Source organism: Temnothorax nylanderi, unplaced genomic scaffold (assembly GCF_030848795.1).
Source record: "Temnothorax nylanderi isolate EJ_2023f unplaced genomic scaffold, tnyl_v1.0 TNYL_tig0371_pilon, whole genome shotgun sequence".
Lineage (NCBI taxonomy): Eukaryota > Metazoa > Arthropoda > Insecta > Hymenoptera > Formicidae > Temnothorax > Temnothorax nylanderi.
Genome location: NW_027249433.1, coordinates 173,251 through 189,583, shown reverse-complemented (window position 1 = coordinate 189,583; position 16,333 = coordinate 173,251). Strand labels below are relative to the sequence as shown.

Genomic DNA, 16,333 nt, shown 5'->3' with positions numbered 1-16,333 from the left:
TGGGTAAGACTAACTCGATAGCGCACTGCGTAGGAGCGTATTTTGTCGATACGCGTCGAACATGTCGGAACATGTTCGTCGTAAACAACATTTTTCTAGGAAAAGGGGGGATAAATGACTCTCTTAAGGTAGCCAAATGCCTCGTCATCTAATTAGTGACGCGCATGAATGGATTAACGAGATTCCCACTGTCCCTATCTACTATCTAGCGAAACCACTGCCAGGGAACGGGCTTGGAAAAATTAGCGGGGAAAGAAGACCCTGTTGAGCTTGACTCTAGTCTGGGGTGTTATCGCGTAGACTAAACAATCTATCTACGCAGTACGTAAAACAATCTACGCAGTACGCGAGACAAAGAAAGAAATGACGTCATCGGGACGATGATCGACCCGATAACGAGTCGAACCTGTCGGAACATGTTCGTCGTAAATTATAGGGCTGCCATCCGTCCGGTTTTCCCCGGATTTGTCCTAGTTTTGCGAGCGTCCGGGGACGTCCGGGGGGATTTTCAAATTAGTCCGGGTTTTTCGAGCGCGTGACATAAGGCGGTGCGTTACGCGCGCTCGTCACATTTCGAAACTGTTTCTTTACACTATATGTGCCTAATCAGACCAATCAGAGATTGTCCCTAAAATCGCCATATGCGCAGTGGTATATCTTGTATCAGCATCAACACTTTACGTTGATTCGTTAGTTCTGAAAGTAAGACTTAAGCTTAAGAGCCAATCACGTTCGATTGTTACTAAGCGGTTTGTTTCTGCTGAATACGCTCTGTGTCTGTTGATAATTGTATTGTATCATTAGCCTGTAGCTGTAGCGGTTGAAGGGTGGCAGTGGAGCGAGCCGAGCGAGGGAATTTGCTTTTTTGGGTACTACAGCAATAAATTTTGTTATTCTGTTTTTGTTTCGTGGATAATCTTTTCTAACTTACATTTTAGGGCAAACATTATATTTTTATCAATATGCCAAAAACGTAAATGTACATTCAATACTGAATTACAACAAAAGTTTCCGATGTCAAAAACAGAAAGTTGATTGGGAAGTTTTATGTACAATATGCAATTCAAAAATTTCAATTGCTAATAAGGGAGTCGCTGATATAAAATGAGCATATTGCCACATTAAAACATAAAACGAGACTCCAAAGTCAAGCAGGAACTTCAAGATCTGTCATGGAAACATATATTACTAAGCTTGAAAACCGATGACAGTATTAGAGCAGCAGAAGGTGCTATAGCAGTTCACACAGTTAGTCACCATATGTCTTTCAATTCATTAGACTGTACAATTCCTTGAACAAGGAATTGTTTTCGGACTCAAATACGGCAAAGAAGATATCGTGCAATCGCACTAAGGCAACTGCAATAGTGAACAACGTGCTGGCTCCTTTGTCAACCACTGAACTTCTGAACGACTTGCAAAACGTTGAATTTGTACAGCGTATCTACTGATGCTAGTAATCACGGAAGCATCAAATTAATTCCGGTTGTTATTCAGTACTTCGATTATCGAGCAAATGGAATCACCTCAAAGCTGTTGGAAATAGAAAATGCCGTAAATGAAACATCTGATACAATTACTGGCTTGATTATAAAACAACTTAAAAAATTCAATATTTTATCTAAGTGTATTGCATTTTCCGGAGATAACTGCAACACAAATTTCGGCGGAAGACAACGATCAGGAACAAATAATGTTTTCAACCAAATTAAAATCACAATTGCAAAGTAATATTATGGTGTAGGTTGTTCAGCGCATATTATCAACAATGCTGTTCAACATGGATGTGACATCTTACCTCTGGATGTGGAATCTATTATAATGAAGATTTATAACTATTTTTCAATTTACACAGTACGGACTGAAACTTTGAAAGAATTCTGTGCTGAGGCTGATATACAACATAGACAGTTATTGTATCATTCAAAAACTCGGTGGTTAGTTTGTTTCCGGCGATTGAACGAATTCTTCAACTTTATGAGCCCTTAAAAGATTACTTTGACTCTGTAGAGAAACCACCAGTTCTGATAAAAAAATTCTTCGACAATGAACTATCAGAATCCTTCATGTTCCTCATTCACTCGACTATGAATATATTCCATACAAAAATCGAAAAATTAGAAAAAGATGATAATTCTATTATCGAAACAAAAAAGATACTGCTATCTATCACTAAAAATTTGGAAGACAGAATAACAATAATTTCATACCGCTCAAAGTTCAAAGTATTTGAAAAGTTCTCAGATAAACATATAAAAAAAGATTTTCTAAACAATTCTATATCTTTTTATAAAGAAATAAAAGAATATATCCAAGCTGGATTGAACCCTTAAATGAGTTTACTGTATTGAATGGATGGATTTAGCAACGATAACTGAACATATTCCATGGAGCAGTATTCAATCCTGCATTTCATTTTTAAATGAAAAAAATATTACAATAGATGATTCCAAACTGTTTGATGAATGGATAAATTTAAAGACATTCTGTCAAGATCTAACTGAACAAGATAAAAATTGAATATGAATGAATTATGGCTAAAATTTTTCAAAACGCCTAATGCTAATATTTATACTGAATTAATAAAAATCACGCAGTATTTTTTTAGCATTCCTGCTCACAACGCTTCCATTGAAAGAATTTTCTCTTTAATAACGTCTCAGTGGACTAAGGAACGTAACGCTTTGGAATTAAATACTGTTTCTTCATTAATAAAGTTAAAATACAATTTTAAACAATTTAGTTGCTCTGAATTTTATAAGTTTCTTCTAACAAAAAAGAAGTTTTAATTGCAATTGGAAAGGGTGAAAAATATGAGAAAAATTTATATATACATTTATAAATAACATAATTGTTTTAGTTTTATTTATTGTAAAAATATTATTTTTAATTTTCTTTCTGTGATGATCTAAGTCATTTAAATTTTAGATTATTTTACAATATATTCGTTATTTTGTATGTATGGTATGTTATTTGTATGTTTTGTAATTCAAAATAAAAGATTCTTTTACTTTTATTCGCTTTATCAACAATTGCAATAATTTCACGTTATAAATTATAGGTGTCCGGGTTTTAGTCGAAAAAGTCCGGTGTTTTAAACCTTTCAGTCCTAGGTTAGTGAAATTACAGATGGCAGCCCTAGTCGTAAACAACATTTTTTCTAGGAAAAGGGGGTATTATCGCGTAGACTAAACAATCTATCTACGCAGTACGTAAAACAATCTACGCAGTACGCGAGACAAAGGAAGAAATGACGTCATCGGGACGATAATCGACCGCATAGAAGCGATGATAAATTAGGTAGGGATGGACATGCGCGCAAAGAAATTACATCGTTCGTTTAGTTGTAAAAAAGCCTGTTTATTTAACTCTTTTTTTACATAATATATCTTACGTACTAAAAAACTAAAGCTGCGAGCTCACAATCGATGAGCTGATTTGTATTGAACGCATCGCTAGCGTATATTACATTCGACACTTCCTTGGATCCGTCACAGTGGACGCGATATCGGAGAACTGCGCAAACTTTGCATCGACTGTCGCAAGTATTCTGACCAATCGATCGAATCTTGCATCGATTCACCGATCGAGATCAAACATACGACGCAACGTCGATTCGGTCATTATCAAGCATACGTTTACAGATTCGAGACGTATGAGTTTGACGTTATTGACCGACGTACAAACTCTCACCGTTAGCGGTTCAACGTTTATAAAACTACGGATATCTTTGTAGTCATTGCGAAAGAAATTCTGAATGTTTCGCCGTTGCTCGTAGAGTGCCTTCCACGTTTCGAGAGATAACAGCAGTTCCTTTCCGCGATAATCTCCAACGGCGATCTCCACGTAACTCGGTGGGCCCACGTTGATGCCAATTTCGAGGAATTTGTATCCCGTAGCTGTCAACGCGTATCGTCTGCCGAGTATACGTACCGCGCGACGCTCCAACGAAATGCTGTATAAAAGAAAGGAAATTAGTTTTTCTTTTTCGTAAGTATTACAATTTGCAAAGATATAAAAACTGAGGGAGGCTCTATTTTTTCTTAAACGAAACTTACCTATTACATCTGTTCTCACACGACTGAGTTTCAACGTCGTGAATCGGCACGTAATAATTCACGGCATTCACGCGTTTTACACCATTGTTGCTGTTGCTGCTGCTGCTGCTGCATCCTTCAAAGGAGAACATTTTCCTCTCGGCTCTGAGAAGTTGTGACCGTCAGTACAAGCGATCGCGACAAGACTGATCATGTAAAATTAATCGAGTATACGCGGCAATTCCAAAGTAATAATGTGGTGGGGGAATGGGGGAGGGGGAATTAATGTTTATAGAACTGCGCAGCGGATTATTTTAGGAGAGGGGGAAGTAAAGCCTACTCTAACGGTGATGATGGGGGAGGGGAGGGGGAGTAACAATAAAACATTATAAAAGTTATATATAATTTATTTTTAATTCTGGCGACCATCGTTATATGTTAACGATGTATTCATTGGAAATGGACGTTGGCGTCGCGCGCGACCACCAGTTAAATAGTTTCATTACATTTTGTAATTCGCAATTCTTGACATGTTTTCCGCATCGCACAGTATTGGTGTCATCTAGTTTATTCAAAGATTCGATATCTTCGTAATGCGCATCCAGAGTCTCGACGATTAGGTTTTTTTTTCTCGCATAATTCTCCAGCAGATCCACCAGCCATTCTCGTTTCTGACATCCCTTGACGTACACGAGAGTCGGCATCTCGTCGTCATCATCATTTTCTTCATCGTTTTCTTCTTCTACACCAAGCACGGCCGTGGTAATCAGACGTTTCACCGTGCTGTACGGCACGTTTCCGTCTTCCCATCGTAATCCATGGTGATTCGCAATCAACCAGGTAGCGCACGATTTGTCGGATTTTGTGAGGAGATTCCACGGCATGGGGTACTTAAAGATGTGATGCGACAGAACGCAGCCTTTCTCAGCACCGCCACCTCCTTCACGACAAATTTCATCCCGACGAGAAATCCTAGCAGGTCCACAAACGTTGGTACGGACATGACGAGATTTCTTTATCTCTCTCTCGTCGATGCGTCAATCGAGAGGAATGACGCGCAACTCTGCAAGCCGTCTCGCGACACTCTGATTTATACTTTCCCCTCCCTCCATTGCCCCTCTCTAAATAATTGTATCGGGGAGTGATGGAAAGAGAGAGAGAGATAGAAGATATTCACGTCGACGTTGCCGCGAACACTCAGACTATTCTGCGCACCACGTTTGTCAACGGGTTGTACTCAATCACGCGGTCGTGTATGATGAGACAGTACGCGGAGGTATTCGGCGGTACGTTCTCCATGCAATCGAATTCTATTCTGACATCCACGATGGCGTTTTTGACGGATTCGTTTTGGCGAGAGCAATCGATGATCACAAACGGGCCGTTACGTAGAAAAGTCAAAACGGTGAGACTCGGCTCGAGATATTCGTATCCGTAGTAGCTCTTGCAGAAACGCGCGTACATATCGTACGGATAAACTTCCGAGTTTAGGTAGAGTTTTACGTTGGTCAAGTTGCAGTCGTCGAATCGGCTTGTGTCGGCGGACATGACGTTCTTCCGACCCGTCTGCAGAGCGAAGACGACGTATCGCGGTTTCTCGAGCTAAGTCGCGGTCTTAATGGCCCACGAGTGCTTGGTCGTGTTCTGCAACAGGGGATACTCGTACAGACCTCACGAACGGAAACCCATACTTAGATATCGTCCGTCTTCCAAGGCGCGCAGCATCGACAGCTTTTGATCTCGTTCAATACCACGTGAGGCATTCGCCATTGTATCTTGAGTATTTTGATGGTGGGCTCCAACGCGAGACTTCCCACCAGGGAATTGTTGTCGTTGCGCGATCGTATCATGACCAATTCGTGACGAGCGTTGACCACCACGCGTTTGTAATCCTCGCAAAATCCCAGTAACGTATTGAGCGGTACGCAGAAATTGAAGTGTCCGTTCGGGTTATTCTGTGGATCCCAGCCAGCGTTTCTCAGGATCACGCTTCTGTCGGACGATACCGTAACGTAGTTCTTGAGCGTGCTGGTTATTCCTACATTTCTGCAGCGATCAATCTCCACGCCGTCGAGCTCGTATCGAATCTCTTCGAACATGAACGCGACGCAATTAGTCCCCAGTACCACGTTACCGACTTGGTCGGCTACTCTGGTCACCGTCAATGTTCCTTCGACGTAGAGAAAACTTTCGCACGGAAACGTATACAGATCCTGCTGTTGTATGGGTATTCGTATCTCGTCGCTATAGTCGAACGTTGTGTTGGCGTACGGGTTGTACGTGTGAGTCTCGATCTTGACGATGCGATCGTCAAAGACCGGCTCGCCTCCGATGTTGAGAATTTCAGTCATCGTTCAGATGTTTCGCACCGCGAATCCCAGAGATTGTAAAAATTTAACGTTCGACGCGTTGAGCTTCTTTCTCGTCTCTTGTTTAACGCCACCGAATGTCGACTTGACGATATCGTCGATCGGCGCAGCCGTAAAGATATTATTGTTGTTATCTGTCGCGTGCTCCAAGTCGTTCAACACTAGCATCTCATATGTCGCGCACACTCACGCATACACTGGTGCGTTATCGCTCTCGCCGTCGTACGTGCAATCTGACGGTGATCTCTTCTCTGCGAAAATCGAGCAATCGTCCGTCTTGATCAGCGACGCGTATCGTTAGATCAGTAACGCTCCGCGCGATGATCGGCAGGTAAATGATCTGCGCCGGCGTTTCCGATATCTTATATCCCGGTGGTACGCTCGGTGAAAATTCGTGTATCGTATGAACGCGTTTGCCGTTGCTGTACGCACCCGCGGTCACGTTACACTCCACGCGGATAATGTTTACGTTGATAATATTAATCGGCGCGTCCGATTCGTACCACTGTCCCGGCTGCAATATACGCGTCGACGAGAATCCCAGCAGCGATCCGACGTTGTTCGGTTTGTTAAAGTTCACTCTGAAAGCGCACTTGATCTCGCTCTTTATCGTATTGTAATTTGCGCGGAGCACTATCAGGTACTCCGCGACCTTGTCTTCGTAGCCGTTCGCGCGAACGGTCTCCTCTCGCGCGATATCCGCGGCGAACGTCGTACGATCGTCGTTGGAACGAACAACGCGTCGCGGACGTTTCCGTGAAATTTCACGTTTCAAAAACTCGTGTATCGCCCGTATCTTGTACGATCCCTCGGGAATCGTAATTTCCGTGTCATCCTCGTCGAAATAAAATTTATTATTCAAAGAATTCACGTTCGGAATCGTGTGATAAGTCTCGAAACACGTTAGACCGAGCTCGTAGTCACCGTCGTCGCTCAGATCCACGGCGGGAAAATAGTGCTCCGCGAGGATGCTGCTTTTTCCGGTCAACGTGAACGTTATAGACATGTCGACGGAAGCTGTCGACGAACACTGAGTCTCCGCACGGCGCGTCGTCAGGTTTTAAGTTAGCGCCGGACGATCGACGATCGTCCGGTGAAATTGCAAGCACAATTGTCCACAGATGCTCTGATCGTATCGCTGATAAGACGTGCGATTGTACTCAATCTTCGTCACGCTCGGTCCGAAATATCGCACCAGTTCTTTCGGTGGTCGAAGATTGCCGAAACTGTCGAAATATACGACTCGATCTCCCCTCTTGGCGTACGCTACCCAATGAGTACCGGGGCCCGCTGCATCGTCCAAATTCACGATATCGCTCTCGTTTCGACGACGAGTGCTCATAAATACAAGCACGATCCTCGCGAGCGAGTAATGGGCAACAGGGGATACAAGTATCTATGGGTAATCTCACCATTGATATCGACCGAATCCAAGAAGAAAAAATCCGGAAAGGGATTATTCGCGCCTCGCGCGATGACGCTAACCGACAATAAGATCGACTACGTGCACTGGGACGACCCCAACGAGCTGGTGGATCGTTTGCGATTGCTCGACGCTTCGCGTCAAGCTGGCAACAATGCCTACGGCAACGAGATCATGTCGATCATCGAGGAACTTCGCGAGGCTGGGCTTATTATAAATTAAACGGCGCGACAGCGATCCGTTCAATCGGCGTTGAAATGCCGATCAACAAATTTGGATTGTTCGAGCAGAGCGAAGACGCGACGAATGCCATTTCGTACCATCGGTGGAGCGGATTAGTGAGAAATTTCGTGCGCGACAACGCTCTGTGTCGCACCGCCACGGACTTTGACGCAAGGTCGCGAAAGATTCGTCGCGTAGCGCAACCTGAGACTGACGGTGACGCGGTTAACAAACTATCGTGGATCAGTGCGTTAAAAGTTTGCGAGATCAACGGAAAGAGTCAGACGAGAAGCTTACCGCGTTCGAGAAGGACGTGCGAGCGTTACAATTAGAAACGACTCGCGAATGGTTAAGAAACGACTCGTGAACGACTCGCGAACGACGATGAGTGACAAGAAACGGTTCAGCAGAAACGACTATCGAACGGCGACAAGTGAAGAGAGGCAACGGTTAATTAACGACGGCGACGAACAGCAACGAACGATTCGAGAACGGTTGTCGGACGGCTGTCGAACGGTTCAAGAACGGTTGTCGGACGGTTGTCGAACGGTTCAAAAACAGCTCAGAAACGATTACGAGCGGTTTAGAAACAGCTGCGAACTACGCGGTGACAGGAAGGGCTACAAACGGCTAAAGAACGTCGACGACGACGACGACGATGAGTGACAAGAAACGGTTAAGTAACGACGACGACGAACGACAACGAACGGTTCGAGAACGGTTGTCGGACGGCCGTCGAACGGTTCAAGAACGGCTCGAAATCGTTTCTGAGCGGTTCAGAAACAGCGACGAACGACGCAGAAACATAAACAGAAACGGCTACGTACAGCTAAAGGACGATGACGAACAGCCAACGAAACGCTAACGAAACATGAGACAGTTAAAATCGACCGATGTTGATAAAAATATCGAAAAGCGACGGTTGGTGGACGAATTGCACGCACCGGCGAGAAGAAATTTTCCCCGCAGACATGTCATAGTGCGAGGGTACGACGACCTGCGGCAGGCTGATATCGTCGAGATGCGTCCGTACTCGCGTTTCAACGTAGGCTACCACTACATACTCACCGTCATCGATGTGTTGAGCAAGTACGCGTGGGCCGTGCCGCTCAAGGGTAAAGGCGGCAGCGAGACAGCCGACGCTATCGCTGAGATAATTCGAGATAGCGGGAGGTGCCCTAGTAACCTACAAACCGACATGGGGAAGGAATTTTACAACACCGACGTGCAACGTCTCATGAGAAAACACGACATCAATCATTATTCCACGTATTCGGTGATGAAGGCATCGGTCGTCGAGCGATTCAATCGCACGTTAAAAAACAACATGTGGAAGATGTTTACGCTCAATGGAAATTACAAGTGGGTCGACGCCTTGCCGCGACTCGTGTCGGATTACAACGCGCGCAAGCATCGAACGACCGGCATGCGACCCGTCGACGTTACCCCCGCGATCGCCGAAAGACTCTTGGCTACGGTGTACAGCGCGATAAAGATCGCGGGCCCGGCAAAGTTCAAAACGGGCGACTCGGTACGCGTCAGCAAATACAAGACAATTTTCGAGAAGGGTTACACGCCGAATTGGACCACCGAGGTGTTTAAGATTGTTAGAGTGCAGCATACCAATCCCGTAACCTATCTAGTCGAGGACTATCGTGGAAATCCGTCGCTGGAGCGTTCTACGAGCACGAGTTGCATCGCGCGACTTATCCTGACGTGTATCTTGTGGAGAAAGTACTGCGCAGAAGGGGCGACGAGGTTTACGTGAAATGGCTGGAATTCGATGGATCGCACAACTCGTGGATACACAAGGACAATGTCATTTAATTCGTGCAAACTGTATTTTATTCTTAATATAAAAATGATCCATGTAAAGTGTTTGAAATATGTATTACATATAAAGTATATATAAAAAATATTAAATACGCATATGTAGACTATCTTTATTAATATTCCTTCATCTATTGTACCTACATTGTACATACATAACATACATACATACATACATACATACATACATACATACATACATACTACATACATACATACTACATACGTACATACGTACATACGTACATACGTACATACGTACATACGTACATACGTACATACGTACATACGTACATACGTACATACGTACATACGTACATACGTATGCTCGCGGACAGAAAGGTTGTCCGAAAGGTTGTCCGACTTTGAGCCGTATTCATAGTATGAATACGGGTGTATAAGTCGGACAACCTTTCTGTCCGCGAGTGTACATACGTACATACGTACATACGTACATACGTACATACGTACATACGTACATACGTACATACGTACATACGTACATACGTACATACGTACATACGTACATACGTACATACGTACATACGTACATACGTACATACGTACATACGTACATACGTACATACGTACATACGTACATACGTACATACGTACATACGTACATACGTACATACATACATACATACATACATACATACGTACATACATACATACATACATACATACATACATACATACATACATATGTACATACATTGCATACATTATATTACATATATTGCATACATTACATACGTGCATATACTACATACATTGCATACATTGCATACATTATATATTACATACATTACATACGTACATACATTACGTTATATTCGGTAATGTCCCCACGGCAACGTATCGGTCGAATCCGGCACGATATATCGCTTATTGACGTACGGACTCAGAGCGATTTTCGTCTCGCTGATAGTGTACACTTCGTGCATTTTCGATCTTATGCACGACTGCGGTCGAGTCATTTCGATCTCATCGTTCAGACACCGCGTGTAGTTGTCGAACGTGATGGTGCGCGCGATGACGTTGCTTTTGACACCTTTAGCTTTTTTACAGTCTTTTTTGCCATCGACTCGCAAGGCGTACATTTTCGCCCTAAGTCCAACGAATTCGGTCATGATCGCGCCGTTGTTTTCGTCCTTCATCAGGCCCGGCACTTTTTTATTCACGAGAGGCATACCATAAGCGTTATCTACCGCGTAATCACTCGTGTCGAACCTGACTATATCACGTTTCATGTTCTCATACGCGTCGTCGCACTCGATATGATAAATTCACTGTCCGTGTCGGTATACATGATTCTACACAAGTCGCGGTACAGGGGAGACATGTACTCGTGGTGAAATTCGTATAGGCACACCTTCGACAGGTCGAGGATGCACATGCCGTCGTAGATCGGTTTGTCGAATTTCACCTCGAGTTTGCGCAGTTTGACGGCTACCAGATTTTCCGAAAACACGCTCCTGCTGTGGAAATTCGGTCGCGCGATCATTGCCTCCGCGCCGTATCGTCCGTCCCACCGCTCTCGGATACGGTTTCACCGGTCAAGGAACTGTAAAATGAATCGCGCGGCGGTAAACACGTATCCTCCAGCTTTTCGACGCTGTCCACGTATTCGTATGGAAAGACACCTTTTCGCGTCAATAATTCAAAATTGTCGTTGGATAACGCGGAAAATTTGGAACGTATAATTTTTAATTTATCTTTATCGAGGAAGGATGCCAATTTTGCGAGACTCGCGCTCAGAAATTTGTATGAGTCGATGAATCTTAATTTTATATCGCTCCGCGAATCTGATCTTTCGGCTGTGTTTTTCACGTGCTTCGTGAATGAGATGTACTTTTCCTTTGTTATAGGCAGTACATCGATCGAGCCTTCGAACGCGGCAGCTATCTCCTTGATAATAAAGTGTGCGTCATAGCCCGATAGATTGTGAAAAATGACTGGAATAAAGTGAGAATCCTTATAATTCAGATTGCACGTCGAATGTGCTGGACCTCTATAACGCCCGGTCAGGTGGCAATGATCGCGTACACGATTATCATCCGGCGCGAACGGTTTTTCGCAAATGTGACATTGCGCCGCGCTGTGAAATGTCTCCCGTTCGTCTCGCGTTAGCTCTACCATGCACACATTGTCTGACAAGATGTTTTTTACGCGATGCGCCAATCCTTTGAGTTCCTCGGCGAACCACGCGACGCAGTCATTATCGCGACGAAATCGATATACCGATAACGAGTCGTCGTACGAGCACTGTACGTAGTATCCTATACTACATACCCGATGATGTTGATAGGCGTATGACGTGTGTTCCGTCTCCGGTTGTTTTCTTCAGCACGCACTCCAGATCGGCATACACCACGAAGGGAAGTCGTACTTTCCTGCTGTGGTTCTTGAAGCTCAGCCACTTGTTGTCCTCGCTCGGCAGTCTGATAGCGCAGTCGTTTACCTCTCGGCAGTCCACAGTGTGAGACTGCAACTTGTCGCCAGAGAAAAAATAATGTAGACATCTGCAAAAAAGAAACACAAATATTATAAATTTTTTTATACACAAAATATAAAATATTCTATATTATTATTATTAAAAGAAGTATAGACACTTACCGATCACAAATGTACTTCTAGCCATGGTGCTTGCTCAATTGTGAGCTCACGAGGCGGGATAGATGTTTAATCCACGCGAAATGCCCGACATTGTTGTCCTGTGGATCCTGCACGTACAGCAGATTCACGTGTTTGTCACTCGTGCGGTCGGTAAGCCGTATTGGAAGAACGTTCGATGTCTTCTGTCCCTCGATGATATACACGTTGATCGACACGTCGTTGAGTCGTTCAAACTGTTTAATCTGACTCAACGTCATTGGGAACACAATGTCTCGTAAATTCAGTACCGTTGAATAATGCGGGTATGAAGATTCCCGTTCTAAATGTCTTTCAGCTGGATGTAAGGCGGCGACCACTGACCACGCAAAACACGCATTGTCCATTGATCGCACATTGATTACCACGTTCTTCAATTTAATGTTTTGAGGCAATTTCAGGTGACACCCCGTGCGCAAAGGATTGTACCTGTTGACGTTCACCGTCAAATTGAGGATTCGCGTCAACGCCCACCCACTGTCGCGTTCCTGGAACTCCTCGAGGGACGCTAATGTGGGCTCGATAACTTGCCGCTCGTACCACTCGCGCAAGTGCGATGTACGACAGAGTTCTTTGTTATTTGTAGTTATACTCTTATTGGCACGTTTATCACCTGCCACAAACTCCCCGTTGAACGCGGTGTTCACTTTGTCACAGTTATGTGTTTTTATAACGTCTCGCACTCGCTTGCACACTACGCTGCAGGCGTCTTCCAAAAACTGTCGCGGATCTATATGGTCTGTATTAATTACCGCGCCGGTCATTATCCGCGATTCGAACGCGACATCGATTTCTCGCCATACGAGTTCTGCCGCGCGCGTGTCGCCACTGTTACCGGTGTTCGCATAATCGCCACCGCTACGGATAAATTGTCTTTCCAATCGCGTCTTCGCACCCTCGAGTCGCGCGATTCTGGCAACTAACTTTTGCCTCCGCCCGATCGAGAGCCGCGGACGTTTGGCAGTGCTGCGTGTCTCGAGCTGCTCGACGAATTCCGCGCATTGCAGCGCCCATGTGAAAAATTCACCCAAGGTAGCTACTTGGTCGGACAGCTCCAATAGATCACGTTCGGTTTGCTTGAATTGATCCATGTTTGATCACTTTCGCACCAGTTCTTTTATTATATTGCTCCACAGAGTCTCTCTTACAGAGCAACGTACACGTGATAATGTTCGATCATAAAATAAACTGCAATACTTTTCGACCGATGTATCGCTCTCAAATCATACTACTGCGGCTCGACGCGCTTCATTCCTCGTTATATACCCTTTGCCCTCTCTCTCGCTCCGACTGATTTTTGAAAGATCTTTTCCTTTGTCTCGCGTACTGCGTAAATAGATTGTTTAGTCTACGCGATAACACCCCCTTTTCCTAGAAAAATGTTGTTTACGACGAACATGTTCCGACAGGTTCGACGCGTTATCGGGTCGATCATCGTCCCAATGACGTCATTTCTTCCTTTGTCTCGCGTACTGCGTAGATTGTTTTACGTACTGCGTAGATAGATTGTTTAGTCTACGCGATAACACCCCCTTTTCCTAGAAAAATGTTGTTTACGACGAACATGTTCCGACAGGTTCGACGCGTTATCGACAAAACACGCTCCTACGCAGGGCGCTATCGAGTTAGTCTTACCCATTGTGCGCCGCCTAGCGGCGTCGTTGCAAACGTACCCTGCGGCGCGACGCGCACCCCACGCGGACCCCCCACGCGGACCCCGCGGACCCCCACGCGGACCCCCCCGCGCGGACCCCGCGGCGCGACCGCAAACGCGGACCCCGCGGCGCGGGTGAGTCATCCCGGTGAGTCATCCCGGTGAGTCATCCCGGATATGAGTCATCCCGGTGAGTCATCCCGGTGAGTCATCCCGGATATGAGTCATCCCGGTGAGTCATCCCGGCGTAATCCGATATCCTTGTGTAACCCGATACCACGCCCCCTCCCCCTCCCCCTCACCCCCCGCGAAATCCGATACCCTTGTGTAACACGATATTCCGCCCCCTCCCCCTTCCCCTCACCCTCCCCCCCACGAAATCCGATACCCCCCCTCCCTCAACCCCTCTCATTGCCCCCGGGGTGAAACGCCCTTACTATAACTACTCAGGCCAGTTAGCGACGGAGCTAACTTTTTCGGGATCGGTCCGAATTCCGTCGCGATCGACTATGTGGCCGAAATATTTAATTTGGTTGGCACAAAATCTGCATTTTTCGAGGTTAATGCGGGGGTTTGCCTCGCGGAGCCGGCGGAAAACCTCTCGTAGAATACGCAAATGTTCCTCGAACGTTTCACTGCTGATAACTACATCATCGAGGTACATAAACACGTGCGATTCCAATTCGGGGCCTAATATGGTGTTGAGCACCGTTGGAACGTGGCCGACGCTGAATGCAATCCGAACGGCATCACCTTAAATTGCATCAGCCCTTTGCCGGGGACGGTAAAAGCGGTCACGGTTCGGCTTTCCGGCACGAGTGGCACCTGCCAGTAGCCGTTTTTCAAGTCGAGCGTCGCACAGTGGGACGAAGGCTTCCAAATTTCGAAATTGCGACTAATACAATAAAAAGAAATGAATATATTTCCTAACTTATATATAAACTGAATCTTCATATTATGGTCCGAAATAATATAAGCGCGTTTATTTCGTACTTGTCCAGAAACGTGAACATGAACGTATTATCAAACTTTTTGTGTGTATGACATATCTCTGTTTTGTTGCTAAATATTTCAAGGAAAAATACAACTAAACAGTACACAATCTAAGAAACTCTATTCTTATAAAAAGTACTATTATTAAATATGTGAGATACACAATTAAAATTTGTTTACCTTACTGAACAATAATTTAAACAATATCTCTTCGAAACTCTGTTTGGATCAATTTTTAACATTTAAATTAACGTGCAGTCTTTGGAACCTACTAGAACCACTTGAAATCGAATAATTTCGGAAGAGTACACATTGTAGATTAATTACACAAACACACAAAATAAAAAAAGTGGTCTGTTCTTTTGACCAGACCCACCTATCTTTATGTATTTTGACGCGCTGAATCCGAATCTGAAGTCCGTTTAGCCCAAACACCCTCAAAATTTCGAGTAAATCGCAAAAAATAGCTAAAAATGGCGAAAAATCACGTTAACGAGTGCGAGAAAATTCGGAAAAATTTTTTCTGACCTGGATCAAGTGTGTTTCTTTTGTATTTTGACGCGCTGAATCCGAATCTGAAGTCTGTTTAGCCCAAACACCCTCAAAATTTTGAGTAAATCGCAAAAAGTAGCTAAAAATGGCGAAAAATCACGTTAACAAATGCGAAAAAATTCGGAAAAATTTTTTCTGACCTGGATCAAGTGTGTTTTTTTTGTATTTTGACGCGCTGAATCCGAATCTGAAGTCCGTTTAGCCCAAACACCCTCAAAATTTCGAGTAAATCGCAAAAAGTAGCTAAAAATGGCGAAAAATCACGTTAACGAGTGCGAGAAAATTCGGAAAAATTTTTTCTGACCTTGATCAAGTGTGTTTTTTTTTGTATTTTGACGCGCTGAATCCGAATCTGAAGTCCGTTTAGCCCAAACACCCTCAAAATTTCGAGTAAATCGCAAAAAATAGCTAAAAATGGCGAAAAATCACGTTAACGAGTGCGAGAAAATTCGGAAAAATTTTTTCTGACCTGGATCAAGTGTGTTTCTTTTGTATTTTGACGCGCTGAATCCGAATCTGAAATCCGTTTAGCCCAAACACCCTCAAAATTTTGAGTAAATCGCAAAAAGTAGCTAAAAATGGCGAAAAATCACGTTAA

The 16,333-nt window shown here is 44.3% G+C and overlaps 1 protein-coding gene across 1 annotated transcript; it reads right to left on the bottom strand.

Moving 5' to 3' along the window:
* Positions 1-10,566: 10,566 nt before the first annotated feature.
* On the bottom strand, positions 10,567-14,113 carry LOC139781879 (uncharacterized). The gene is made up of 2 exons (XM_071720770.1): positions 12,501-14,113; positions 10,567-12,406 (listed from the first exon to the last, which is right to left on the bottom strand). The coding sequence occupies exon 1, from the start codon at positions 13,625-13,627 to the stop codon at positions 12,518-12,520; it is 1,110 nt and encodes a 369-aa protein (XP_071576871.1). The 5' UTR covers positions 13,628-14,113; the 3' UTR covers positions 10,567-12,406; positions 12,501-12,517.
* Positions 14,114-16,333: the final 2,220 nt, after the last annotated feature.